The 27,567-nt window shown below is 39.6% G+C and overlaps 1 protein-coding gene across 1 annotated transcript; it reads left to right on the top strand.

Annotated features, from left to right (window-relative positions):
* Positions 1–308: 308 nt before the first annotated feature.
* Positions 309–27,567, top strand: trim37 (tripartite motif containing 37). Its single transcript, XM_019364076.2, is given in 28 exon segments — positions 309–563; positions 746–846; positions 1,389–1,469; positions 2,389–2,458; positions 2,623–2,724; positions 4,088–4,128; positions 4,585–4,701; positions 4,897–4,984; positions 5,101–5,223; positions 6,974–7,097; positions 8,221–8,288; positions 9,260–9,384; positions 9,650–9,700; positions 10,068–10,149; positions 10,292–10,368; positions 11,144–11,323; positions 11,423–11,537; positions 11,799–11,990; positions 12,341–12,474; positions 12,600–12,682; positions 14,483–14,731; positions 16,342–16,499; positions 16,502–16,649; positions 21,038–21,184; positions 23,184–23,382; positions 23,489–23,580; positions 23,927–24,037; positions 25,050–27,567. Coding segments are annotated over 25 exon segments (2,874 nt in total). The 5' UTR covers positions 309–563; positions 746–846; positions 1,389–1,469; positions 2,389–2,437; the 3' UTR covers positions 25,097–27,567.

Genomic DNA, 27,567 nt, shown 5'->3' with positions numbered 1-27,567 from the left:
AGCTCAAGTGCACTTGCAGCAGGACGATGATCTGAAACACACCAGCAAGTCCAGTTGTGACATTGTTCAGATCACAAACAAGCATCAGTATTTGTTCAGATTAAACAAGCATAATACCACAGATACCACAAATACCGCATACTGAATTCACTACTATCATTATACAGTATACACTTTGTGCTTTGGCCTGCCTTAGGTTTACGCTGTACTTCCACAACTTTCCATTTGGGGGCGGCAAAGCCCCACAGACTTTCTGTAACTTGCAAACATATAAAATTAATAGAAGAAGAAAAAAAGCCATTCGATTGGTTATTGCTAGGGGACAAACAGCCTCTCAGCAACCGCTGTTACATCTTCAGCTTGGGTAGAAAGGCAGCTGTATACCATCCCTGGTGCGGCAAAGTGTGAGGTTTACTTTGTCGCAGCTAAATTTGAGTAGCAGTTTAGTCTTTTTCATTTTTTGCGATGCTTTACGCGACGGAGGTGTTGTAATATATTATAATGTAGCCGTTAGCAGTGGTTTGTTTATCTGGCGGGGTGGACAGAGCCGAGTCTCCGTGTAGGTGAGTGAACCACCCTGCTAATGCGAGCAAGCTAGCTATGACAGCTCTCTCTCTCTCTCTCTCTCTCTCTCTCTCTCCATAGATATATATGTAAATATACATACACGCACTTATATATGTTTTTGTATTCAGGCTATCCTGCTATATGCTACTCTCAGGGTATCTCTTCCTTCCATCTATAGCTGCTGCCATTGCTGCTGTCGGACTGGTTGTGTGCCTGCTGATGCTGGGCCTCTGGCACAGATTGCAGGCTGCCGTTCAGAACCGTCATGTTGTTGCTAATGTAGGCGAGCCCACTGTCTGTGTTGTGCTACACAGACACAGTTGCACTGATGTTAATGAGGTGTACATTCATCTTCACCACCTGCAACTATTGAGTATCGATTAGAGCTGCAAGGGTGACAGTTTTGATCGTTTTCCCCATTTACTCGGATATTAAATAATAATAATAATATTAAAAAAAATACCTGGAAAAACTGCTGTTTACTACTGCACATTCCTGGATGTTTATGTGGCCAGACCTCCCAAACCTCATTTAATATACGATATGACAAAGTAAAAGATGTGCCATTTTTGCTTGCACAAGAAATAATTAAATATTAATAAAAATAAATTAATAAAACTTATGCTACTTTCTCTTTATTATGTATTTGAGTAAATTGCTTTTTAAAGTTGCAAAATAAGCTCCAGACTTGCCAGACCATATGCACTCACCAGCTACCTTACAGCTTCTTAGTACCAGGTTTGACCCCCTTGTGCCCTCAGCAGTGCATTAATTCTTTGTGGCATAAATTGCTGGAAACATTCCTTTGATTTTGTCCATAGTGACATGATGGCATCACGCAGCTGCGGGTGTTTCATTTGCACATGCATGATGTGAATCTCCTGTTCCATCACATCCCAAAGGTACTGTACTGGACTGATTACTGTAAATGACATTTGAGTACTCGTTGTCATGCTCAAAAAACGAGTTTGAGGGGATTTGACCTTTTTCACATGGCACATTAGCTCGTTAGAAGCACCTTTTAGAACATATTCAGCAACAATACTCAGTGTGGTGTTTAAAAGACGTTCACATAGTATACTGAATCCAAAGTGTGCCAAAAAATGTCCCCCACATCGTTATAGCACCAATTGTTTACACTAAATTCAACAATCTTCTGTTGTCCTGTTTAGTTTTGGTGAACCTCATTTTCATGTTCTTGGCTGTCAATAGTGGCACCGGGTGTGGTCTTCTGATCTTCTGCTTCAAGGTTCAACGTGTTATGCACTCATAGGTCCCATCTGGCACCAACAGCTATGCTTCAGAGTCACTAAAATCTCCTTTCTTCCACATTCTGATGCTGGGTTTGAACTCCCATCAGTCATCTTGTCCATGTCTACATGCCTAAATGCACTGAGTTGATGCTGTGTGTTTGGCTGATTAGATATTTGTGTTAACTACCAGTTGAATGGGGGTAATACTGAAGTGGCTGTTGAGTGTAGATTTAAACTTAACAATTAAGTGATGTTTTTATTTTAAAAAGTAATATTACTTGTTTTAGAAAGCCTTAAAATTACTAAATTGGATTAAAAACACTATTTCTATGCAGTGATGTTTCATTTAAAAAATGTAAGTAATTAAAGCAAAAATTAAGAGTCCATTCTCAGTGTGCTTGCAGTAAAGCCATCAAGTTTCTACATCACATCTGTAAACCTTCTGAACTCCTTGTGAGGTTTCAAATCCTGCAAACCTTGATCTCAGGTGTCAGGTGCCTACTTTCAACTGTCCAACTAGAGGACAGTTTGTTTATTCATATAACATTATACTGTTTTTCATTTTTAGAATACTTGTTTGACTTGTCTGTGAGGCCCAGAACTTCAAACTGGCTGAAATGGATGAGCAAAGTGTTGAGGTCAGTTTCCCTGTTAGACTTCTATGATGTATTACATTATATATTGTATTGTGTAGTGTATTACTTCCCAGATTCATGTAATGTGCATGGTTTAATCTTCATAATCTGTGGTGTTGAGTTCTGTGGCTGTAGTCGGCTTAAAACGTTCTTCTGTCCCTGTACAGAGCATCGCTGAGGTGTTTCGATGCTTCATTTGCATGGAGAAACTGAGGGATGCTCGCCTCTGTCCACATTGCTCCAAACTCTGCTGCTTCAGCTGTATACGAGTGAGTCTTTTCAGACATGGCAGCGATTAGAAAATGTTCTCCTCACTCCACAACTCTACATTCAGTTTTTACAAGTAAATTATCTAATCAATTTTGCAACGTGACCAAAATTACTGCGACCATGTGCAATAAACGTACAGTCATGTTGCTTTTCTAATAGTTGTTTCAAAGACAAGGGTCACAAAACAACATACATACTTGACAACCTTGGTTTTATACAGGAATATAAACCAAATGCAACCAGTTGCCAACAATTTTTGTGGAGTCCCCTGTTGCAGAAGGACATGTTGCAGATGTTTATTAGCGCATACTAACTCAGATTGCTTGCACCGTGTCGCTAATCTGTTTTTATAGACGGCAGATATTTGCAAAACTTTGCCAATCTGTCCATGAGTGATCACAGAATCAGAGTTAGACCACAATTATTTGAGAGGTTTCCTCCCAGCAGCCAAACTGTGCAGCCACCTTGTGATTAAAAGTGGTCACCTACTGGTTGAGGGTGTTTCACACTCAGCCTCTGGGCAACCAACTGCTTTCTGCAACTACTTGAAATCAATCACTGAATGTGGGGAATAAATAAATAAGATAATGTAAGTCACCCGGCAGCAGGCTGTATTTTTTTTTTTTTCCCTTTTCCTACTTAAAATGAGGTTGATGTCCTATTTTTACTCTAATGTGATTGAGCCATTAATGATAAAGCGGTGATACAGATAAGTCTGTTAAATCACACAGTTGGGATTTATGTAGAGCTTTTTCAGTCTTACTATCCAAACCCTTAAAGAACACACAAACATTAAGACAGCACTTTTTAAAAAAAATAATAATCTAAACACTGTACAGCACACCTGTGTATCTTTCAGCCCACAGTTATAATAATAATAATGGATTGGATTTATATAGCGCTTTTCAAGGCACCCAAAGCGCTTTACAATGCCATTATTATGTGTTTAAGATCTTTGTGTTTTTTTTTTAAATGCTATTTTTATCTTTGTAAAATTTGATGGTGACTGGTTTTGGGATTGGTCATGTGCTGCCACCACTACTTCTTTCATGTTTTATAGCTAGATTGATAAATACTGGGATGACTTATCAAGTCAATAACCACCTTTATATTAGTTCTTAGACTGATAGTTGTTACTGTTCCCTTGCAGCAGTGTGATGCTGATGATTCACATGAGTCAGTCTTTGCTTATCCTCACACTCAGTAGGATCAGTTTGTGTAGTTTAGTTTTCCTTGGTCTTTATAAGAAATGTACAAATAAGAAAAAAATATAAAATGATTCCAACTCTGTCCTGAATCATGAATCTTTGGCAGACTGTTTGTGCTGCTTGTATTTAAGCTGAAATCTCTCCTGTGTAACAGCGATGGCTGACGGAGCAGAGAGCACAGTGTCCACACTGTCGGTAAGCACCTGCTAACACACATCTGCTTCATATATCTCATCACATTTGGTGGAATATTTCAAGGTCCATATTAATTTTGTTTGAACTCATAAGGTACCTGGTAAGACCAGAGTAATGACTAAAAACAGTAAGAGCTATACAACTCACAATGTAACAGCGTGGAATACATATGAATTTGATGTGAGTTCATTCACCAAGACAATAAAGCATATTATGTCTTTAGTCAAACACTTGAAAGGTAAGATTACAAAGAATCGGTCATGTGTGGTGCCATGTAGCAACTGTGGCATGTACTACTGTCTACCACTGGAATATCCTATGGGCAAGGAGAACACCAATAAAACTGATGAAACATAGCAAAACAGGCAAAAAGCCTCAAGATAACTTTCTGATCTGCTTCATAGTGTGGAATAGCTATGCAGTTATTAAAATATGTGTGTGCATTCTTCTGTACAGGGCTCCACTTCAACTGAGGGAGCTTGTCAACTGTCGCTGGGCGGAGGAGGTCACCCAGCAGCTGGACACCCTGCAGCTCTGCAGCCTCACCAAGCACGAGGACAACGATAAAGACAAGTGAGTTCTTGACAAGTCTCTTTCAGTCCCAGTCCTGTTCTCTGAGTTGAAAGGTTTCCTGTCATTTTTATATCCCTGTCTTCCTTAAATTCCTCTTCATACTTATAAATGCTCTGTGATGCTCAACTCAAAGAATAATAATAATATTTGGTACAGTTGAGGGAAATAAACAGTGGTTGTCTTGTTGCTCTGCAGATGTGAGAACCATCACGAGAAGCTGAGTGTTTTCTGTTGGACCTGTAAGAAATGCATCTGTCACCAGTGTGCCCTGTGGGGAGGCATGGTAATGCTTCACTTATATAATAGTTGGCGAAGTCAGAAACGCCCACGTTAATGAGTTTTCCGTTACGTAAAAATCAGATGGCGTCCGTTGAATTTTGCTGTTTTGGTTGCTTCCAGCACGGCGGCCACACCTTTAAGCCCCTGGTGGAGATTTATGAGCAGCATGTGACCAAAGTGAAGGAGGAGGTTGCCAAGCTGCGCCGCCGCCTCATGGAGCTCATCAGTCTGGTGCAGGAAGTGGTGAGGACTGCTTTTTCTCTTATGAACAACAAATGCTCAATAGTTTGATATTTACTGTCCTCTCAGATCAAACTCCTGTTTCGTGCACTCATCACTCTTCACCTTCACCTCTTCAGTAAATCTTTTAAACTGCAGATTCGTATCTTAGTGCATATTTGAACTCTTCTTGACATTCATGGGACTTGAGGGATGTTCTCTCCCTCAGCTATGAAGAATTATTAATGGGTTGGCGAGTTATCTTGAGGCAAAGTCAGTTTTCAGTATTACAGAGGTGTCTCTTCTTAGCTGTCTAGATTACCATGGTGACTTATGCTGCTTTAAGTAGAGTTTAGATTCTCTGCTGAAGGAATGGGTTTTATATGTATTACGGTATCTTACAAGCCACTGTTATGATAAGCAAATGTGTTACACTGTCTGCCACAGGAATTTATACGCATTCATTTTTTGATGCAGAAAATGCATAAATGTTTTTATTTTCTGAAATTAATATAAAAAATAACTAGTATTTTTGTTTTGCACAAAGAAATAAAATCAGCTCCATAATCCATAAAGCCCAATTAATGACCCACTTGTAGAGGAAAGCTTAAGTCAAAGAGCCTGTGGAAATTGTTTTAGCTCAGGACCTCTGAGGCCCACTTTAAAGTTTCAGGTTATTAACTTCCACGGGGTACAGCATGAAATGTCCCGACAAAGCACTTTGCAGTGTTTCTTGGTCATTATTTGTGTGATTAAACTGCTACATTATTGTAGTTCAGTGGTGGGATTCAGGAGTACCTGAGGGTCACTCTGGCCTTCTCAATTTGAGCAGTGACATTAAAGCAAACTGCAGTGAACTCAGGGAACTCTTATCATGATACTTCTGAAAGATGCACATAGATGAGTTGTATGAAGACTGCCCATCTCTCTCTCCCTCTCTCTTATGAAAGCATCCACTCTCTGCCTGCTTCTTCACACGTATCATGTCACCTGACATGATGGACAGAGTGAGAGGAAAGGTGAAACAAAGAATAGATAATAATAAAATATAACACAATAAATTATAATGCCCATAAATGCTGAAATAAGTGCAAGTCAGTAACAAAGCAAAAACACTCTGTTTGCGTCATAGCTTGTGTTTCAGTGTCTGTGGAGTCTGCTTTTGCTTTTTGTTTGAATATAATAAGTCCTGGGAGAGGATGAGCTCACTCTCCTGTTTAAAAGGCTAAATGCTTTCTGTGATGGTGCCTGACTTTGTTGGTTTGTGTGTCTATTGAATGATGTATCCTGAGAGTTTTTAGGATGCTTCTATAGCCTCAGGATACCTTCATGTTCGTCTGTTAGACCAGAATTTTTGGACAGCATTAATCTGATTTCCATATCCCAGATTGTCATAGTAGTCAAATTTTAGCTCGAGGTATATTGTGATTATACTGCCATTCGAAAATGAAATATCATCTTGATAAATCATATAAGTGGAATTATTTTGTTACCCCCCCAATTTTCTATGCTTCACATCCAATGATAGATGTGATATTGTGATATAGCGACCACAACAGTCCTTATCAACACACAGGGTTAGACTTCAAAATGATATCAAATCCACAGCCTAAACCAGTTAATTCCAACCCTAGTCAGATTTATTTAAGAAAAGAGTTTAGTCAGTATGGGTGTACTGTATTGCTGACATCCAGCAGATGGCACTGTTGTTTTAATAAAAGCTTGTCAGTGAAGTTGAGTGTGTGTGTGTTTGTGTGTTTGTGTGATGGGTCAGGAGAGGAACGTTGAGGCAGTCAGGGGTGCCAAAGACGAGAGGGTCCGAGAGATACGAAACGCCGTGGAAATGATGATCGCTCGTCTGGACAACCAGCTCAAGAATAAGCTCATCACCCTCATGGGTAGGACTCGCACTGTGCGCACACACTCACTGTCAAAAGCAGATGTCCTGATAAATGTTTTTTTCTTTTTTGGCTTTTTATATACATTTTAACCTTCAATTTAATTAATGAGACATAATTTCAGTGCATTGCTTTTATCTGAAAAACAGTTGACCTTAAATCTTATTTTAAAAACATTTTTAACCACTTTCAAGCTCATTATTTCCATGTCTGAACACTTTGCCTACTTTTATGTAAAAATACTGATAGAACTCTGGTAAGCTGAATTGAATGACTGGCTTTTAGGCTACAGGAGAGGACACATTATTCTCATTTTCATCTGCATATTTTTGACTTCACCAGAGTGGCTTTGCATGATTAGCTGTTCAAAAAGATGTCCTGCAGCCTGTTAGACGGTTCAAACTCTGTTTAGAACAAGGTCAAACAATTGTCTTCTGATTGGCTGAAAAGCAGGTGGGTGGGGCTTCGTCGCCCACGGACAGAACTGCGTGTCTGAGATGACCAGATTTCGGCTGTCCACTCTAATTTTCTAATTTAGCATTTTAAAAAACTGAACGTTTTGCTGACAGGAGTGACATAATATCTTTTTCCCATTTAAAAATGCAATTAAACATGAATTAAAGAGCATTCAGCAGTATTTTGCAAAAAATAAGAGATGAAACTGCTGAAAAAACACATTTAGAGTCACCTGAAGAGAATGGTGTGTTAGGGTCACCCTTACTAACTGTAGTCATTAATTAATAGTCAACAGTTAAATAAATTAATCCCAGTTCTGTCACCACCAGGTTATGCATTCCCAATAGAATAAGCATCATTTTAACAGGTTAAAGACGCAAGGCAGTGTTCAGTTTTCTTGTTGTTGCAAGACTGGCTCTAAAATGTGTCTAAAGGTCGAGACCTTCACCCAACAAAACACGCAGACTCCCCACTGAAAGCAGTGAGAGGCGCCCTTTATAGCTGCGGGTAATATACATATGAAATATTTATCTGGACTGAGTGGATCCGTGCACTTGGCGCCCACATACACAACCTGCACTCCCACACACTCGCTCTCAGCAGCTTCCATCAGGGCTGACATTCAGCACAAGAGTACTGAAAATAGAACTGCGTTCCTCCCCATCAGGCCAGAAGACGTCCTTGACCCAGGAGACGGAGCTGCTGGAGTCTTTGCTGCAGGAGGTGGAGCATCAGGTTGGTCGTCTGCAGCAGATCAAAGCCTCCATTCAGTTTTTTTCTACTGCATATTGTTAGTTGTGTAATATTAAAGCTGAGAAACCCCACACACAATACAGCAGCACATGCTGTCTCATTGATTCAACACTATTCCAGTCTTTAAGGTCAAGGTATATTTTAAATCCTCTCTTATAGCAAGTGTCTGGTGCAGTATTTTAAAAGTTTCAACTGTGCTCTTAACTGTTTTTAAAAAGGAAACAACTAATTTGAGGTGTATCCAAACAATACATCTGCAAGCTATAAAACCAAAAGTATGAGGTAATGGCTGCAGAGTTGGTGAGAATTCACTGTAAGCACTTTATTTTACACTGTGGGAACTTGTTTTATTCATTATTGAGTAGCAGAGCATGTTGCACGACAAATCGGGCGAGCAGGCATGTTGTATTTGCACGATTGTTTCTTACAATGTGATGTGATGAATCATGAGCTTTTCTGCACTAAGAGTAGCAGCCAGCAAATACTACAGCACATTAAATACAGAAATACTGGCAGCGTTGAGCGATGGGTCATCTCATTTACCATCTCAAAGTTATTGTGTACGATAACTTTGGATGCCTCCAAAAAATATTCTAAAAGAGGACATTCACACAATATGAGCTACAGGTCCTTAAAGTGATTAAAAAGTCGCACTTTATTTTTTCATAGATATTCATAGCATGAATGTAAAATTTTTCTAAATTTATTAAAATGTTTGTACAAAAGAATCAGATTCTGAGGGGGTCAGGTGGGAGACTGTTTTGTTTTTGTTTTAAGGAATGAACTTTTATATTCTAACTTTGCTTCTTCTGATACTGAAGTAAGTAAAAAATGTAGTTGAATATCAGTTACCTGTTTATTTTTTCTGAGCAAAAATCAACACATCATTGATTGTTTAGCTGCTTGCTGGCATTAACGAGATGATTTTCCTGTATCGTGTTTGTGCTGAACAGCTTCACTCCTGCAGTAAGAGCGAACTGATCTCAAAGAGCCCAGAGATCCTCCTCATGTTCCAGCAGGTCCACCGGAAACCCATGCAGTCCTTCGTCACCACGCCCGTTCCTCCAGACTTCACCAGGTAATATCCTCAGCTGCAACACCGGACACTTTTCATGGTCCAGGAAGGATGCAACAAAATACCGTAGCTACTAGGGATAACAGAAATTATCATCAATAATAAATGTTATGTGGCAGGAGATTCCCATTTGTTTTTGTTTTTTTAAAATCAATCGATTAAATTTTATGGCTCATAATACTAAAGGGAATGACCTGACAGTGACTGTAAACCACAGGTTAATTATTGTGCTTTTATGTGCAGTCATCTTTCCTCTTTGTGCTTTCAGTGAGCTGGTTCCTGCCTATGACTCCAGCACTTTTGTTCTAGTCAACTTCAGGTAAATCTCTGAGACTGCATTTGGTCATAGTGACAAATAAGGCGCTCTGACTCTGACAGACATCAGCTTCTCCCAACCTTCAAACACCATCATTAAGTTTTGTTGAGGATTTTATAAACTATGGAAAGATGTAAGGTGCTGTTTGTGGTTTTTTTTTTAATTTATTTAACCTTTATTTAACTAAGACGTTCCTTGAGATTAAAATCTCTTTACACACTATTACAATGTTACAAGTTAAACTCAAATATAAATGCAAAATAAAATGAGTCCGAGTAAAAATAATAACCAGTTAAAAGCTTCAAATGGGAAATCTATCAAAACATCCTGATGGGGTTTCAGCTCATTTGATATGTGTGTTTGTTTGTAGCACCCTGAGGCAGCGGGCTGACCCGGTCTATAGCCCTCCCCTGCAGATCTCTGGCCTGTGCTGGAGACTCAAAGTCTACCCAGTGAGTTTAAAACGGCTGATGTATTCCTTTTAAAACCTGGCTGCAGTTCTAGCTGACATCGATTGGTTATTGTAACTGTAGAAATTTAGACAGAAATCACGTTGTCTTTGTTAAAGCAGCACATGTCTCTGTGTTTCTGCAGGATGGTAACGGTGTGGTTCGTGGAAACTATCTGTCTGTGTTCCTCGAACTGTCTGCAGGACTTCCCGAAACATCAAAGTATGTAATATTTTGTTGTACTTTGACTGCTCTTTCAATAAATTCTTCCTCTGCTCTGTTTTCTTTCTGTGACAATTTTTTATTTTTTTACAGTCAAGCCTGGGGCTAAAATTGACTTGCGTAAAAGGTTTAAAGTCCAATTTGAATAATTTACAGTTAACATGCAGGAAGACGCACAGATTAAAAATGTTCAGTTATAATGCAGCCAGTGTTTTTCATAGAATTGTCAAGGTTGTTTTAAAATGAAATGAAAATCTGGTCCTAATAGATACACAGGATAACAAAAACCATTACATTACATGATTTTGGATGTTTGAAAAATGTATTTGGCATTAGTGAGGAGATGATACTTTTTTTTTTTTTCATGTTTAAAGAGTAAACCGTTAAAAAGTGGACAGAGAGGTTGAGTGACGCACCAAAATTAGTTTTATTGGGGAGTTAAACCCGGACTATTGCAGTGAGGGCCATAACCCTTTGTACATGTGTTACCTCCTCAACCAGGGGAGCTACAGGGGAACCCCTGGATGAATATTTAACTAGAAAACTACATCAAATTTTGTAATTTTTAGCTGATTTATACCAAAATCAGGTGATCCTACTTGGACTCAATAATACTTACCTTTTGGGTTGAAAAACTAATCACTTCTAGTTTGGTGTGTTAAATATCCGTTCATTGTCTTTCAGTTCTTTAAAGAAATACATCCTCTAAAACTCCTGGATAAGTTCTGCTTTTGCTGCATTTCCTGTGTGTTGATATTGTCATTGATATGCGTAGATATGAGTACCGTGTGGAGATGGTCCATCAGGCCTCCAGTGACCCCACAAAGAACATAATTCGGGAGTTTGCCTCTGACTTTGAGGTCGGTGAATGCTGGGGCTACAACCGCTTCTTCAGGCTTGATCTTCTAGCCAGTGAGGGATACCTGAACATGCAGACAGACACACTGGTCCTCCGGTGAGAACACGCATGCACCATTCTAATAATGTCGAATCAAGTTGAGTTGGAGATCTTTTATCCCAGTGTGACTGAGTGTCATTGGTTTTCTTTGCTCAGCTATCAGGTTCGCTCACCTACCTTTTTCCAGAAGTGCCGAGATCAGTACTGGTACATCAGCCAGCTGGAGTCGGCCCAGAGTGGCTACATCCAGCAGATCAACAATCTCAAAGAGGTACTCTGTCTGTCCGTGTTTGTGTTCTATATTTATAGGTATGTTGTTTTTTGGGGTTTTTTTTAACTGTTTGTTGAATTTAGGATTCGCTGACTCTTGTCAGCTATTGTTTTAGAGTAAACAGATTCCAAAGTTTTCAAAGATGCCAAATGAAGTCTCTGAGTCACTCTGACTCATCTAGTTGGAGTTGCTTCCATAATTAAGTGTCTGTTTATTTTGAGCTGAAAAATATTCCCTGAATCTCTGTATTTCTGATTCCAGAGGCTCGCTATCGAGCTATTTCGCCGTCAGACCTCACGCAGCTCCTCGCCTCCTGACCTGAGGCTCGCTGTAGGCACCACGACCTCTGAAAGAGACCCTCGCTCGGTGAAGAGTGATGATGAGATTCAGACCACTTTGAGCAACACTAAGAAAGGAGAAGAAGAAGAGAGGACACAACATGATGACTCTAATGTGAGGGTGGAAAATACTGCTTGGCTTTGAAAAACCAGCTGATTGGCTTCTTAATGTTTTCTTATTTGAGTGTCTGTGCATAGCTGAGCTTATTCAGGTTTTCTTAGGTGATGGGCATCATGGTTTCACTGGAGGTTTTATGACTATGTCAAAAACTACTAATTATTTAGTATTATTTAGATATTTTATTTATGAAGCTATTAATTTATTGATGTTCAGATTTTCTTTTTATGGGGCATTTCATTGAATTTTAATTAAAAATCAAATGAATAAGAGCTGGAGGTTTTGGGATCCAGTGTCTTCCTGCACGGGGTACAGCTCATTAATCGCCTGGCTCCTCTGTTGTCCAGGAGCTGTCAGACGGTGACCTGGAGGTGGACTGTCTGACAGAAGAGGAGGTGAACCCTCTGGATGGCAGCAGCACTTCAGGGAGCTCCACAGCCACCAGCAACACTGAGGAGAATGACATAGACGAGGAGACCATGTGAGCAGAAATGGCTTTATTGTGAAACTTTCTACAAAAAATGTGCATGGTTGTAATTTCATAAAGAAGGCTTTGGTTTCTTTGTTAAACCGAAGAAATGGATGCTGACAGAAATATTTTCACAGGTCCGGGGAGAATGATGTCGACTTCATCGGCAACCTGGACACAGAAGAAGGAGAGCTTCCTGATGACTTGGCTGGAGCCACGGGTATAATTTAAAACACTCACAAAACTGTTTGATTTGAGTCTCCCACAGCTGACGTGTTTTTTTTTTTTTGTTTGTTTGTTTGTTTGTTTTTTTTAAACACACAACAGTGTTAAAAATGTCAGATGTCAGCTTTATTGTTATGTTCCTGAAGGATTATTTAACCTATGCAAACAGAAACAAACTTAGAACTGTGATTTGTGAACACATTTTTTTTTTATGCTACTGAACAACAAAGAACTGTTTATTTTTTCTACTCCTGCAAATTTTGTCCTAATATAAGTTTTCATTAATATATTCTTAACTATAAATCAACAGGAGGAGAAATCAATCATGCATGACTATAAAGCAGAACACAATTAAAGTAATATTAAATATGGACATTACTCAAGGTGTAATGTTGTACATTTACAGCGGATGTTCTAAATAAGGACATTTTCACATATTAAAGTTGATTATAAACCTCTATTGCTTACTTAGAAATATCAAATGGAAGCTCTTAAATCAAAATACAAGTGCAATTTAGCCAGTCTTAATTCATAGTACATGAAAGCATGATTTTAAAAAAGGAAAAAAAAGATTTCTAAATGCTTAAGTTCTTCTTAGAGGGCTGTAACTTGTGGTTAATAGTATAAATTAATATATTTTAGTTATTTAAATGGAATATGGTGTTTGTTTTCATTGTAACTCAGTAGGGCAGTTAAACCGTTAAATCTGATTATTTTTATGGCAAAAATGTTCATCTAAAAGTTGCTACAAAAGCCCAGTGGGTTTACTGAACAATTCCCTCCATTTACGGAGTGTAACCATCAAATATTTATTGTCCTTTCTCAAATAAAGGCCCTGTTGTCTCCTTAGTCGAGGCAAATAAAAGCCAGCCTCTGTTTGAGAATTTTAGGAATCTATTTGTGTTGTTTGACAACTGTAGAGGCAGATCACAGCGATACGATGGTGGACCTCAAAGCGGCTCCTTCAGGCGTGTTTGACTGTGTTGGTGTTGAAAGGCATGAAGAGGATGAGTCAGTGTTGGTGCACCATGCCCCTCGCAGCCTGCCGATATAGAAGCACTTGGTGTCCGTGTGTGTACATGTGTGGGGAGGGGGTGTTGGATGTCAGAGTTGAACATATCTTTGCTGCATATTGTTTACATCCCACATTGGCGTAATTTTTATTTTTTTATGATTAGGTTACAATTCAGCGAGAGACTCCAGCCTGTTTTGTAACTCTGTTTTTGATGCAGGTTTCTTTGTCTGGAAAACCTTTAGAGAATTTTCTCTCCCAGCAGCTGGAACCCGGCCAATCAGAGACTCATGTGGACTGTACAGATAATAACATGACTCACTGCTGCTTGAACCCAGATCAGTGTTTCTGTTGAGCTTCACTTAAACTTGAATCCCAGATTCAGTAGGTCTAAAGATTAAAAAAAAGAAAAAGAAATTCTTTAAAAAAAATTTAAGAAGTTCAGACACTAAAACCTCCTCAGGCTTTGTGTTGGCAAATGTAACCATATTAAAGACTTAAGGACACAATATTTCCTATAGATGTTAACTTTTGAATCAAGTTTTTATTTCAGTTAACTAAAGGGTTTTTCACAATAACATTTAGTTTAGTTTTAGTTACCTATAGTAACAATGAACAGCACCAGATCTCCAATATAAAGAAACAGCTCAAATAACACATAAACATGAATATTTGGAAGGAGAAATGGAGCAATAATCACTTAAATAATCCCTTATTCCTCTTTTAATTTAAGCACAGCTATACATGAACCATATAAACCCTGTTTTTGTGTCTGATCTGCAGGCGGTTCCAGCTCCAGTGTGCGATCATTACACCGTAGTGCTGCAGCTGCTGCCGGTCGTAGTAGTAGTGGCAGTGGAGCTGCCGCTTCTGCTGCTGCCGCCACCGGTGCTGTTGGGTCAGGCGGTAACAGCCTCCTGGAGATCGACCCAGTCATTCTGATCCAGCTGCTGGATCTGAAGGAGCGCAGCAGCGTGGAGTCCCTGTGGGGTCTTCAGCCTCGGCCTCCGGTGTCTCTCCTCCACAGCCAAGGTATGTAAGCATGCTGACAAGATCCCACTAAACTGGGAGTCATTACTGAAACTCTGACACAGGGGTTCCTCAAAATAAAAAACACTTTGTAAGATCACAGGTTAACATGTAAACAGCACTAGTTTCAACATATTTAAGCATAGAAAACACATGTAGGATGTTCTGTAGGCTTTGGGGATAAACACTTTGTTTGCCCAGGATTAGGTTTACCAGAGGGCCTCGTGTGACCCCACCCCTCCACCCATCCACTTTTGTGTGAGTCATACAGGATGAGCGAAATCTCTGTTTAGTGGAGTTTACTTTGCTCTGTGGTCATCAGTTTCAGACTAAGTTTTACTGATCATGATCTACTTGATAACTGCTGTGTGCGCTCCTCACTGCATGCTTATCAATCTCATCCTTTTTCTCTTCTGATGGATTTGAACTTGCTTTCGATATGAATAGGTTTTGCTGCTTTCTATGGACAAGAATTTACATCTAAAATACTTCAGGCCAAACTTTTAATTTTTAATTTTCAGGGTGGAAAATTAAACTCACAGGAAAGAGGAAGAAGGGTGCAGCCAGCACCAAGAATTTTGTGAAAAGAACAAAGAAAAAGACCAAAATTAGTTTGCTTGGGATTAATATTGTCACAGCACCTCTGCTAGGAGAAACATTGGAGCTAATTTGTTGTAGTTTTTTTTTTTTTCTTTAAAAATTGCAGACATCTCAAATTCACACAGGATCAAGATCACAGACAACCTCCGCAATTCTTACAAATGGCTCCCAGGGTAATATTAACTAATGTGAACATACTGTAAGGCTTTTGAATAACAACAAATGTAAGTGAAATTCTTTTGTTTATATGAAAATTTAAGTGGCACGTTCAGCACCGTAAAATGAACATCTAACCAATCACACTTTAGCAAAATGTTCCTGATTAGAAAATAATGGAGTTGAGAATTGTCTGGAGTCGTATCAGCACCTGTTTTATCTTTTTAAATGGCTACAAATGGTCAAAACCATTACCACCAGCATCCTTTTGTAACCACTTTCTCTTGACCTGATCGATTAAAAGCGTTGAAGAAAGGTGGAAAGAGAAAAACAGTTTTTAGGGAAACAAACTACCCTCACACCATGTAACAGCAGATGTTATTAAGTCTGAAACGACAGTGATCTGAAGGACTACAAAAATCTCATCTTATGTACTTTTACAGGTCATTAAAAAACAATATAAAGTAAAATAAGATGTTTGCCACATTGAGACCTTTAGTGCAGCAGTTTATTGCATGAAATAGGAAACAGACTGTTAATTAACATTTATGTGAGCTGCACCACTTGTTGTGAATTATGAGACGCTATTCTCTGTTAAAGGAGGTAATAAAGGAAACATTGAAGTGTTTTCCTGTGTATTTGGAGGATTTAAACCGGACTTAGCATAACTGCCATGCAGTTTGTGAAAACACTTTAGGTACATTTGATGTTTAGATTTTTCACAATACCAACAGGGAGGCTCTGATTGGTCCCTGAACCACCATGCAGCTTGAGACCATAGCCCCAAACATAGTTGTAAGCTATATGTTTGGGGCTTCACCTTTTCTGCTTCTCCAACTTGTTTCTTGTGTCTTCAGCTCATCCTCACTCAAGGAAGGAACGAGAGCGGCGTCCGCAGGTGGTGCGACGATCGGCTCCAGACTCGGGGGTCCTCATCCGCCTCAAGGCTCAGATGGCTGAGGTCCGCAGCAAGATGGCCGACGTCAAGTGTCAAGTGCTGGAGGCGCGGGGGTCAGCAGAGCCAGGCCTGGCCCATCTGGGGCCTTCGGCACTGAAGAGCTGCCGTCTCATCACAGCGATTCAGAGATGGCAGCTTGTCATAAACCCAGCGAGCTCGACCTGGTGGGCAGAGCAGCTGCGGCTCGAGCCAGACCCTGCCGCCCCGGTGAGGACTGCTGTTCCAGGCTGTTCAGTGTTAATGTGTAAACAGTGACAGTTTCCACCAAACAGGGAATCTGAGTTATCTGGTTACCCACACAACAGTTGGTCTGTTTGTTGATCTCAATCTCTGTTTGAGGAAATAAATTTATTGAATTCTTTTTATAAAGAAAAAAACAATGTAGAAATGAAAAGCTGTGTGAAAACTATGCTGCTTCTTTTTACACGGCATATTTTTCTGGTGGACAAAGTACACAGCAAATGTGCAAACCTGAATAGAGAGGACAATCTGTGTGGGTTGCCACACTGTCAGTTGTCAAGGGTACTCATATGTAGGGCTGTCCCGAATACGGTTTTTCTTTTTTTGGGGGGGGGGTTTGCAAAAGCAGACGAACATAACAGAGAGAGAGCATCGTTTCTGTGCTGGGAGATCACAGAAAATGTACATGATGACCTACAGATATTTTTTTTTTTCTTTATCTTTTGAACAATAAATCTATTGAATGGGTATAGCTGTTCATCACTGACAAAATCTGGGGTCAGACTCACTCTGCGTCTTTTAAATTTCCATAATTAGAATTAATCCATTAAAAATGCATAAGAGTGGGCACCAGTTGGTGGGAGCCACCATGTTGCCCTGCAATCTTGAAAACAGTGACCAACTTTTTATGTGTGTTTTTAGAGACCAGCAACATGCGAAGTTATGAGGGGCCGTACAAGCCAAAATTCATTCTTTCACTCTCACACACATACATTCTTCTTTCACACACATATATTTTCACTCTCACATACATATATTTTCACTCTCACACACATACATTCTTCTTTCACACACATATATTTTCACTCTCACACACATATATTTTCACTCTCACACACATACATTCTTCTTTCACACACATATATTTTCACTCTCACACACATATATTTTCACTCTCACATACATATATTTTCACTCTCACATACATATATTTTCACTCTCACATACATATATTTTCACTCTCACACACATACATTCTTCTTTCACACACATATATTTTCACTCTCACACACATATATTTTCACTCTCACACACATACATTCTTCTTTCACACACATATATTTTCACTCTCACATACATATATTTTCACTCTCACATACATATATTTTCACTCTCACATACATATATTTTCACTCTCACATACATATATTTTCACTCTCACACACATACATTCTTCTTTCACACACATATATTTTCACTCTCACATACATATATTTTCACTCTCACACACATACATTCTTCTTTCACACACATACATTCTTCTTTCACACACATATATTTTCACTCTCACACACATATATTTTCACTCTCACATACATATATTTTCACTCTCACATACATATATTTTCACTCTCACACACATACATTCTTCTTTCACACACATATATTTTCACTCTCACATACATATATTTTCACTCTCACATACATATATTTTCACTCTCACACACATACATTCTTCTTTCACACACATATATTTTCACTCTCACATACATACATTTTCATTTATGCATTCCTACATTTTGCTCTCATTTACATGCATTCAATATGCATTTAATCTCACAAATAATATATGTATGTAAGAAGAGAATGCATACATGTCAGAAGAAAATATATGTATGTGAATGAAAGAGTATAGTGGAAACGGAAGGAGTTTAATGGAAACGGAAGGCTGGGTGTCTGTACCGCTGTGATTGGCTGAGAAGCACGCGCGGGTCACTTTCAAGTGTCTGACAGTATGGAGGGGGGAGAAGAAACTCGAGTTCTTCAGCAAGCTATCGGGGTTTTAAGAAATATTTTATCATCTCCTGAAACGGTCACATCGTTGTCCTCGTCACTTGATCGAGATGGGACGGGCTCAACTTTTTTTTTTACGTGCGCTCAAATTTTTTTTACGTGCGCTCAGAATAGTGGGACAAAAATAAGGCCATAGGTAACAGGCATCTCCGAAAATGTTAGAGCACTTATGGAAATATGTGATGTCTTGATGAATCAAGCAGATATTTGAAGTTTACACAGCACCATTCTCGCATGAAAATATCTTAAAAGTTTATTTTGTGACCTATGGCGTTATTTTTGTGCCACAAAACCAGCCAATCACAGACTTGGATGCAAAAATATCTGATTGGCTGTTCTGGTCTCCAATCAGCTCGAAATGACGAAATGCAATATCTCAGAATCCATTTCGTCCAAAACTCAAACGAGGCAGTGGCAGAGAAGCACAGAGTGGCAGAGTTTGAAATATTACTCTTTCTGGGTTACTGTGGCGTTATTTTTGTGCCACTATTCTGAGCGCACGTAAAAAAAAAGTTGAGCCCGTCCCATCTCGATCAAGTGACGAGGACAACGATGTGACCGTTTCAGGAGATGATAAAATATTTCTTAACACCCCGATAGCTTGCTGAAGAACTCGAGTTTCTTCTCCCCCCTCCATGCTGTCAGACACTTGAAAGTGACCCGCGCGTGCTTCTCAGCCAATCACAGCGGTACAGACACCCAGCCTTCCGTTTCCATTAAACTCCTTCCGTTTCCACTATACTCTTTCATTCACATACATATATTTTCTTCTGACATGTATGCATTCTCTTCTTACATACATATATTATTTGTGAGATTAAATGCATATTGAATGCATGTAAATGAGAGCAAAATGTAGGAATGCATAAATGAAAATGTATGTATGTGAGAGTGAAAATATATGTACGTGAGAGTGAAAATATATGTATGTGAGAGTGAAAATATATGTATGTGAGAGTGAAAATATATATGTGTGTGAAAGAAGAATGTATGTATGTGAGAGTGAAAATGTATGTATGTGAGAGTGAAAATGTATGTATGTGAGAGTGAAAATATATGTATGTGAGAGTGAAAATATATGTATGTGAGAGTGAAAATATATGTGTGTGAAAGAAGAATGTATGTGTGTGAGAGTGAAAATATATGTGTGTGAAAGAAGAATGTATGTGTGTGAGAGTGAAAGAATGAAAATATATGTATGTGAGAGTGAAAATATATGTGTGTGAAAGAAGAATGTATGTGTGTGAGAGTGAAAATATATGTGTGTGAAAGAAGAATGTATGTGTGTGAGAGTGAAAGAATGAATTTTGGCTTGTACGGCCCCTCATACGAAGTAGTATGAATCGGCTAAACAACAACAGTAGTTGGTTATAAGCTAACGTTTTCCAAGTTATACTCGAGTGTCGCAAAAATCACACTCGCCTCTAGAGTAAATAGACTAACTCACTACAGATGGCCAGCATTTTTGAGCGGACTGGGTCAGAAACATAAAATACTGCCAAATATTAAAGTGACATATCGTTTTTACCCATCAGCTGCAAAAGGCTGATGGGCCATTGCCATCACCCAGCTGGGTGGGTGGTGTGGACACCCAGTTTGTGAACACGATAACTCAAGAAGGAAGTCGCCTGAGATTTTCAAATATTGATACCACAGCTACATCTACTAAAAATCTCAGACAGCTTCACAGCCTGGTGACTTTGACCTCGAGGTCAGAGGTCAAGTTTTCTGAAAATCTTCTGAATGCGATGACATTAGAACAAGGCGACATAGGATTTTGAAATTGATACCACAAGTATATCTACTACAAGGCTAAGGGACACCACTGGGGGCCACCAGTATTTTTTATTACTCATTTATTGCTAAGTGTTTATATGATTCCAATATGTTATATGTTACATGGTCTAAATTTTGCTGTTTTGCTCTGCTGTTTTTGAACAGGATGTTTACGTTATATTGTGTATACTCTCAGAATCCACTAAGCTAAAACCTGACAGGTTAACATGCTCTTGCTAAAACTGAAACAAGTTGACAGGTTGGCATAGCCTCAGTTTCTTTTTTTTTTCTGTATCTTTTGGGAATTACAACATTGAAAGTCAGTATTTGCTACTTCTGTGTATCCAACTAACCTTACATCATTTGTAGCTTTATTAATAGCTTATAAGAGAAATAAACTCTTTAAACCCTAATCATTGCATAAAACCTGTAACATTGCCTGCTAGCTCTGGGAAACGTCAGTGGATGATATTCAGGCCAATTTTTTTCATTTGAAAAATGAGCTCAGAGAAATTTTGGACTTTTTGAAATTCAGTTTTGTCAGGACAAATTATGCTGTTTTTGTTTTGGCACAGTCTTAGCAAGAGATGGATTAGTTTACTTTCCATATTCCCCTATTACCCTGAGACACTAAGCCAGGAAGGCCTGCCTTACTATCTTTAGACTAAACTCCAGATAACAAGGCTCACGGGACGTCTGCTGGCACAATCAATATGGTTTTTGGTTTTTATCATTATTATTATTAGTATTATTATTACATTTGTGTGTCTGTGTTCTGTGTGCAGCCAGGAAGTCTCTGTCTCCTGTCCTGGACAGCAGCTCTCTGGTTGTGAAGAGGAGGAGTCCAGAGGAGATGGAAAAAGACCTGAGAGGAGCAGAAGCTGCTCCGGAGCTCAGCCTGCATCCTAAAGATGGGATGGGAGGAGCAGAGGGTCAGTGTTTTGTTTTGTTTTTTTGTAATTCTCCTTTAAACCTGCATGAAATCACAGCCAAGGTGTAACATTGTCCAAAAAAACAGAATACAAATCTGTGAGAATGACGTGAACAGTAGACGTTGTAAAACCGAAACACTGATCTTTAAAGTACAATAAAGGCGAATGGCAGAGTCAGGTGATCATTTGTTTGTTACTTCGTCACTTCAGGTGAACATTTACAACTGTTTGGACAAAATATGGATAGGGAAGGGTTAATTTTTTATTTTTTTAGAGAATCAACAGTGATTGTGCTGAACATTTAGGGGTGCAGAGCTCGACTGCTTGAGTGCGCTTTACTCAGTCAAGTATCCACCTGATGGATCCTGAAGTTCCTGCAGTTGATTTTTATATTTACTCTCCCCTGTACTGCTCCATTAAGACTCAAAATAGTTTGTGATTCTTTAGTTGCTTTTCTGTTTTAACACCGACATAAAAACAGTAACACAAATTCTGTTCATGGCAAAAATAGTTTGTTTTGCCACTTATCCATTTCTAATGTTTGCCAGTTTTATAAGAATTTAAAAAAAAATTGATTCCTGACTTTTATAGGTGACTTTATTAGATTAGCCTGTAGACATGCAGTTCATGATCTCCCCTTTATGAGTCATGTAATCATCATAAATTGTGGTTTAAGAAGTTGAGCTTTTAAAACTTTTCATATCAGTATTATGGTGTGGCCTGGAGTTAGTTCACTTTTAAAACAGTCTGAATATCCAAAGACATTAGTGTACACTCTCCTAAACCTGCAGTATGAAGGGATTCACTCACCCCAACACTGGCTATCACGATAAGTGGTTACACAAAGCTGGTTAGTAACTTTTTTAAGTTATCCCAGGGTTTCCTGATCTGCGTATGAACGTTCACGTAAAAATGGTTGGCGTTGCCAGCATCTGAATAGTCGCACTGTTTAGTGTATCGGCAACTGAACGGATGACTTTTAAACTATAATTTCTGAAAAATATGAAGAAGTTAAAGCCATAATACAGAATAAAAGTAACACAGCTGCTCCAGATGAGTCAGCGATGAGTAAAAGAGCTACTATGTTAATGAAATTGAACTTATTTGAAGCTTGGAAAGAAAGTGGGCCAACTGTGTAAATATGTGTAAAGATACGGAAGATTAAGTATTTTATTAAATTAATTTTAAAGTTGGGTTTGCATGCACACTGGATGTAAGGTCAGCAAATACAAGCTCTGCTTGTAGAACGATAAAAATTATTAACAGCCAACAGAAAAATAATGAAACAATAAAATTTTCTCCAAGAATTTATATTTTTTACTGATCATCAGGGAAACGGAAAGAAATTAGATAATACTGTCTGCACACAGTGGTCGGAGGGATTTTTCAGGAATGGTGATGCTGTTTTCCAAGGAATTAATCAGTAGGCGGTGATTTCATATCTGTTGATCTCTAATTACGTTCGCAGTTTAAGTTACAAAGCTGATATACCCTGATGAGAAGTGTGAACCTCCTCCATGGTACAGAAAACCCAGGATGAACCTGGATGAGACAAAATCCTGCTTCATTGCAGAGGCATTTATAACTTATTCAGAGTGGAATTTTCAAACTGAACGTCTCACGATCTTTGACGTTGATTCCCAAGAAACACTTTTTATGCTCCAAAGAAGATAAACTCCTGATTTTAATGAATCACGAGCAAGCCGTGCCCAAATAGGTTGAACTTAGAGATTTCTGCACACTCCTCAAGACGAAGTTTACGCTAGTGCTTCTTTTATTCGAGTTCTAAGGAAACTTATTATGACAGCGTCTTCAGTGCTTCCAGATTTGATTTGCAGTTTAATGACTGATGGGTTCTGGGATTCGCCAGCAGGGCTTTTTTTATAAAAATAATACACAATATTACTTTATGGTCACACCCACTCAGCTCCCTGTTTTATCTTTTCTTAGCACATTCCCACTTTTCCATCACGTGACTTGGCTTTTGTCTTCACTCCAGGAGTGCTGAAGGCTGACAGCCTCCAGGGGCCCCTGGTGTCTCTCGGCAGCACCGCATCAGAGCAGCCCTCCACCTCTAAGCAGCAATATACGATGGAGCAACAGCTATACGGGGCCTCGGGGTCCAGGGAAGACATCTTCACCTTGGGAGCACCGAGCTACATGACTTCAAGCAAAAACTGTGGCAGCAGGAGCCTGGGGTACGACCCAGAGACTCCCCACGCACAAGAAAAATTATATCTGCAAGAGACAGCCGTGTTATTGCACATCAGGGTCCCATAAGTCTTCCGTTTCTTCCCGCTGCAGGGCAGCTGCGTTGGACTGTGAATCTGAGAGCTCAGGAAACTCCCATCAGTCCTTGCCGGAGGGGCCGTCTGCACAGCTGCCGTCATGTGAAGGTTGGTTCACCTTCTAACTGCGAGCCTCAGGAATGATTGTGTGTGATGATCTGGATTGGCTCCCTGTATACCAGGCAGGGTTTTGTGCGTCATGCTACAAGGCCGTGTCCCCGTCAGTCAGTCTAATTTAGTCTTGGTACAAGTTTGCAAAGTTGGAGCCTGATGATACTTTCTTTAATTAAAAAAAGAAAAGTCATTCCCATATTCTGACTGATGTTCTGTGAAATCCATCAGTTCAATAAGAATTCTGTAAGACTGAATTATGAGCGAGCCGTGCCTGAGAAGTTGGAACTTACAGAGTTCTGCACACGTGTAACGGTCTCGTTCTTTCTCGTCTCGTCTGCAGATCAGCCGGCGTCTGTCCTGGTGACGGCTACAAGCAGCGACAGCGACACTGAGGACGAGGCCCTGCAGAGCAACAACTCTCGCTACGACAACCACACTCCACCCTGCACAGGTAACTAGCGCACACAACATGAAATGAGGCAGAGCCCAGGTGCATGATGTAGATACTAAAATCACTGTTCAGGTTCTGCAGAATCTATTAACGTTGCCTCTTTTTTTTCTTTGGTGGTTATCAGCTCTACACACTCCTCCCTCTCTTTCTGCTCTAGCGCTTTTTTGGTATGTGTGTGTATAGTATTCATGTACAGAGTTCACAGCTTCAGTTGTTCGCAGATTGTTCCTTAGACCCTAAATAATAATAGTTCATGTACACCCCTGGACATATCCTCCATTATTTTTTATTTATTTATTTTTTAAAGACAATGCAGATTGGGATGGTGTCCTACCCCCTGTACTTTAAAGGTAGCCAGTACGAGAGGGTTATGCATTTCTCCTTACTGCATCTCTGGCAGATGGAGTCCAGCATTCCCGCATCATCAGTTTACCACCTGTAGCCATCTTGAGTCTTTTGCTCGGTGTTCTTGTGTTTTTCATTTGTTCTTCTTAAAGCTCTATGATACTGCCGAAATGCATATTTAGGGGTTAAACTTTTAAAAAAGGCATTTATAGGCATTTTCTTTGACCACATCCAAAATCCACAGTTTTCACAGTTCGCGGGTGCTGTTGGAACGTAGTCCCCGCAGATTTTGGGGGACGAGTATATTTGATAATTATTAGCACCACTTCTTTTTATTACTTTTTTTAAAACACGAGAGCAACTGGATGAGGTCAGTGGGATCCCACAGGAGATGTGTGTGTGAGACAGCAGGCTGTTATCCAGCAAAAATGATGCACATCATCAGAGAGACTAATGATTATGACCCTGGCAGTTTTTGTTTTGTTTTTTTCCCCCTCATCTGTATATTTGTGGATTACTGCAAGCTAAAATTATTTAATAGTCAGATGTTTGGGAATTTCCTGGTACTTTTTGTCTCCTGATCAGATGCTTATTTTGTGTTGTAATAGTGTAATAGTGTTATGAGTAACACACAGATTGGCATGTTTTCTCTCCTTACTTCTTCCAGGAGAGCAGCTCCTGTCTGATGACATGAGTCTACCTGCTGACAGGTGAGCGCGGCAGAGCGCCGGCTTCACGCCACAATAACGACGCAATAACGGCTGGAGAGGACACATGTGCTAGTTACACAGAGCTGTAGAGTAGAAACTATTTGTTATGCATGAACTGAAAACAAACACTTTTTTCTTAGTTTCCTAAATGTTTTCATTATAGGACCATGGCATAAGTTAATGAAATAACTGTTAAGGGCATCACTTCATGTTGTGCAGAAACAACAGAGCCGCTCCCTTCAAGACAAACAACATCACAGTTTGATTTTAAAGTTGTTTTTCTCTGTTCTGGGTTTGTCTTCATTCGGGGGTTTGACCCCTCGGTGCTGCTTTTTGCTCATCAGTGTGGCTGTTATATAGCAACACTGGGTTTACGTAAGTCAGTTAGTCTCATTATTTAATAGCCACGTACTAATGGCGACACTGCTGTTTGTTTAATGACTGAATTTCTAACAGTGTTAGGTGCATAGAAGCAGGACTGCAGTGCTTTTTAGTCACTTTATTTAATTCCTTGTGTATAAATGCTTTTCTAAGTCTGGCCTGTCTACAGCATATATATGTAAATAATATGTAGCCTGTCAATAAGAGTTTAGTGTTTCTACTGCTGTGCTGTTCATGCAGAGTTCAGTCTTCCTGCCCTTCAGGCTCAGCACCTTCTCCTCTTCCTTCACCCACTCGGCTCTCTTTATCCACCGCTCAAACGCTTCGTTTCAAACACGCAGTTTTCGTTTTCTTTTTCTCGAGGTGAGCCATTAGCTTTCCTTGTAAGTCATGTAAATGTCTTCCCTCCTAATAACAGCCGCGTCAGACTTTATTTGACATTTGAAAAGGCTAAACGAACAACTGAGTAACGTGGTTTATGAAGCTGCCGCTGCAGTCTGTGGGCTGAAACTTCATAGCATGCCGCAGCCTCCGCGGTGACGCTCAGACTCTCAGGCAGGTGTTTTCACTTCAACAGCTGCATAAACACCAGTGACTGGAGGGCAACGGGCCTCCGCCCGCAGAGACCGACACACACACAGCACATCTGACAGCTCATCAGTTATTGTTAATTTAAAGGAGCAGTCTGAGTTTGGGTCTTCTCTTGATTCTGTAAAAATCTTTGTTAGCTTTACTGGACTCTATCCACACCTGCTCCTCTCCATTCCCACAGATTCAAACACTACTAAAACAACTGCCCTCTTATTTTTTTTTTTTTTTTTTTTTATTCCATGTTTTAAGTCTGCAGTGAGTGAGCGAGCATTGAAGAGCTGAAACTGAGGCAGTAGCTCTGTTTAAATTATTAGTAACACCTCTGTGTTCCTGATGTGGCGTGTCAGCACGTCTGCTGTGGAGAGTTTCTGTAGGTGGGCTGTACTCAGGCACAAAAGTGCAAATTTTAAAGGGCTAGTACACCCAAATTAAAAAGCTTACGTAGTGGTATCTATTAGTGAGATTGCTGTTCTTACAAGGACACGATGGAGGGGCATGCAGGGCATTTACTTAGTACTCTCTCGATTAATCCTACGGATCATTTTTTCAGGATTTTTTATTTGGCGTATTTAATGGTCCCAGAGAGTGAAAAATGACCGTCGTAGAAATCAGAAAGTTTGCCTGTTAATTTCCTCTTTATCTAGATTTACTGAATAATTACTGCACCTCTAGGTGAGTGCTAATTAGTTTGGGGAGCTCTGAAAAATGACTTTCCTTCTAGACCCTCTTACTGTTGGTAATTTAATTGGAAATATGTGGGGGCCTTCTAATGAAAACTTCCCAGGATGGAAGTTTTTTGAGTTTGGGGGGGGGGGCAAACTAAACAAAAATAATCTGCACAGAATAAAAGTACGTTTCTAATTTTGGGTGAACTGACCCTTTAAAGTCGAGGCACATTTAGTTTTCTGAGGAGTTGACAGCAGAGCTTAATAAGAATCGCTGTAATTATGTAACGTGTGCTCTGCTGCCCTGCTGGCTTTTCTTGATGGATTAATTATTTCTCACCTCACATCTCTGAACAAACGGAGTGAACACGAGTGAAACGCTGTTGCTGCACTTCACTGGGAGAAAACATGTCGAGCACTCTGTCAGACCTTTCTCCTTCACCCTTCAGCATTTTAAAAGCCACTTATTCTTCCCATAATCGGGAGTTTGTGTTGTAAATATGTTGGAGTATGTTCTTTTGAGGCTGTGCCTGAATGCACATGGCTTTAACAGCTGGACTGAAAGAAGATGGACTTCTTGTGCGCACCAAGTCTTTACACTAGAAATTGAAAAAGTCCATTGCAGCTCATCTTGTAAATTCCGCCTTTTCGCCTGTTACTACTGTTGCTCGCTTTCACATACATGACCGAAACATGGAAAAGCTCATATTCTTCACTTGTTGTTTTGTCAAAAGCTGCTTTTGTTTTACATTTCCAGAAGTTGCAGTCTATAATTTTATGTGTATATTTCCTTTTTCTTGTGTGTGTAATAAATAAAATGTTTTATGATACTGAGAAA

The sequence above is a fragment of the Oreochromis niloticus genome, linkage group LG10 (assembly GCF_001858045.2).
Source record: "Oreochromis niloticus isolate F11D_XX linkage group LG10, O_niloticus_UMD_NMBU, whole genome shotgun sequence".
Classification (NCBI taxonomy): domain Eukaryota; kingdom Metazoa; phylum Chordata; class Actinopteri; order Cichliformes; family Cichlidae; genus Oreochromis; species Oreochromis niloticus.
This window is presented reverse-complemented; position numbering and strand designations above follow the sequence as displayed.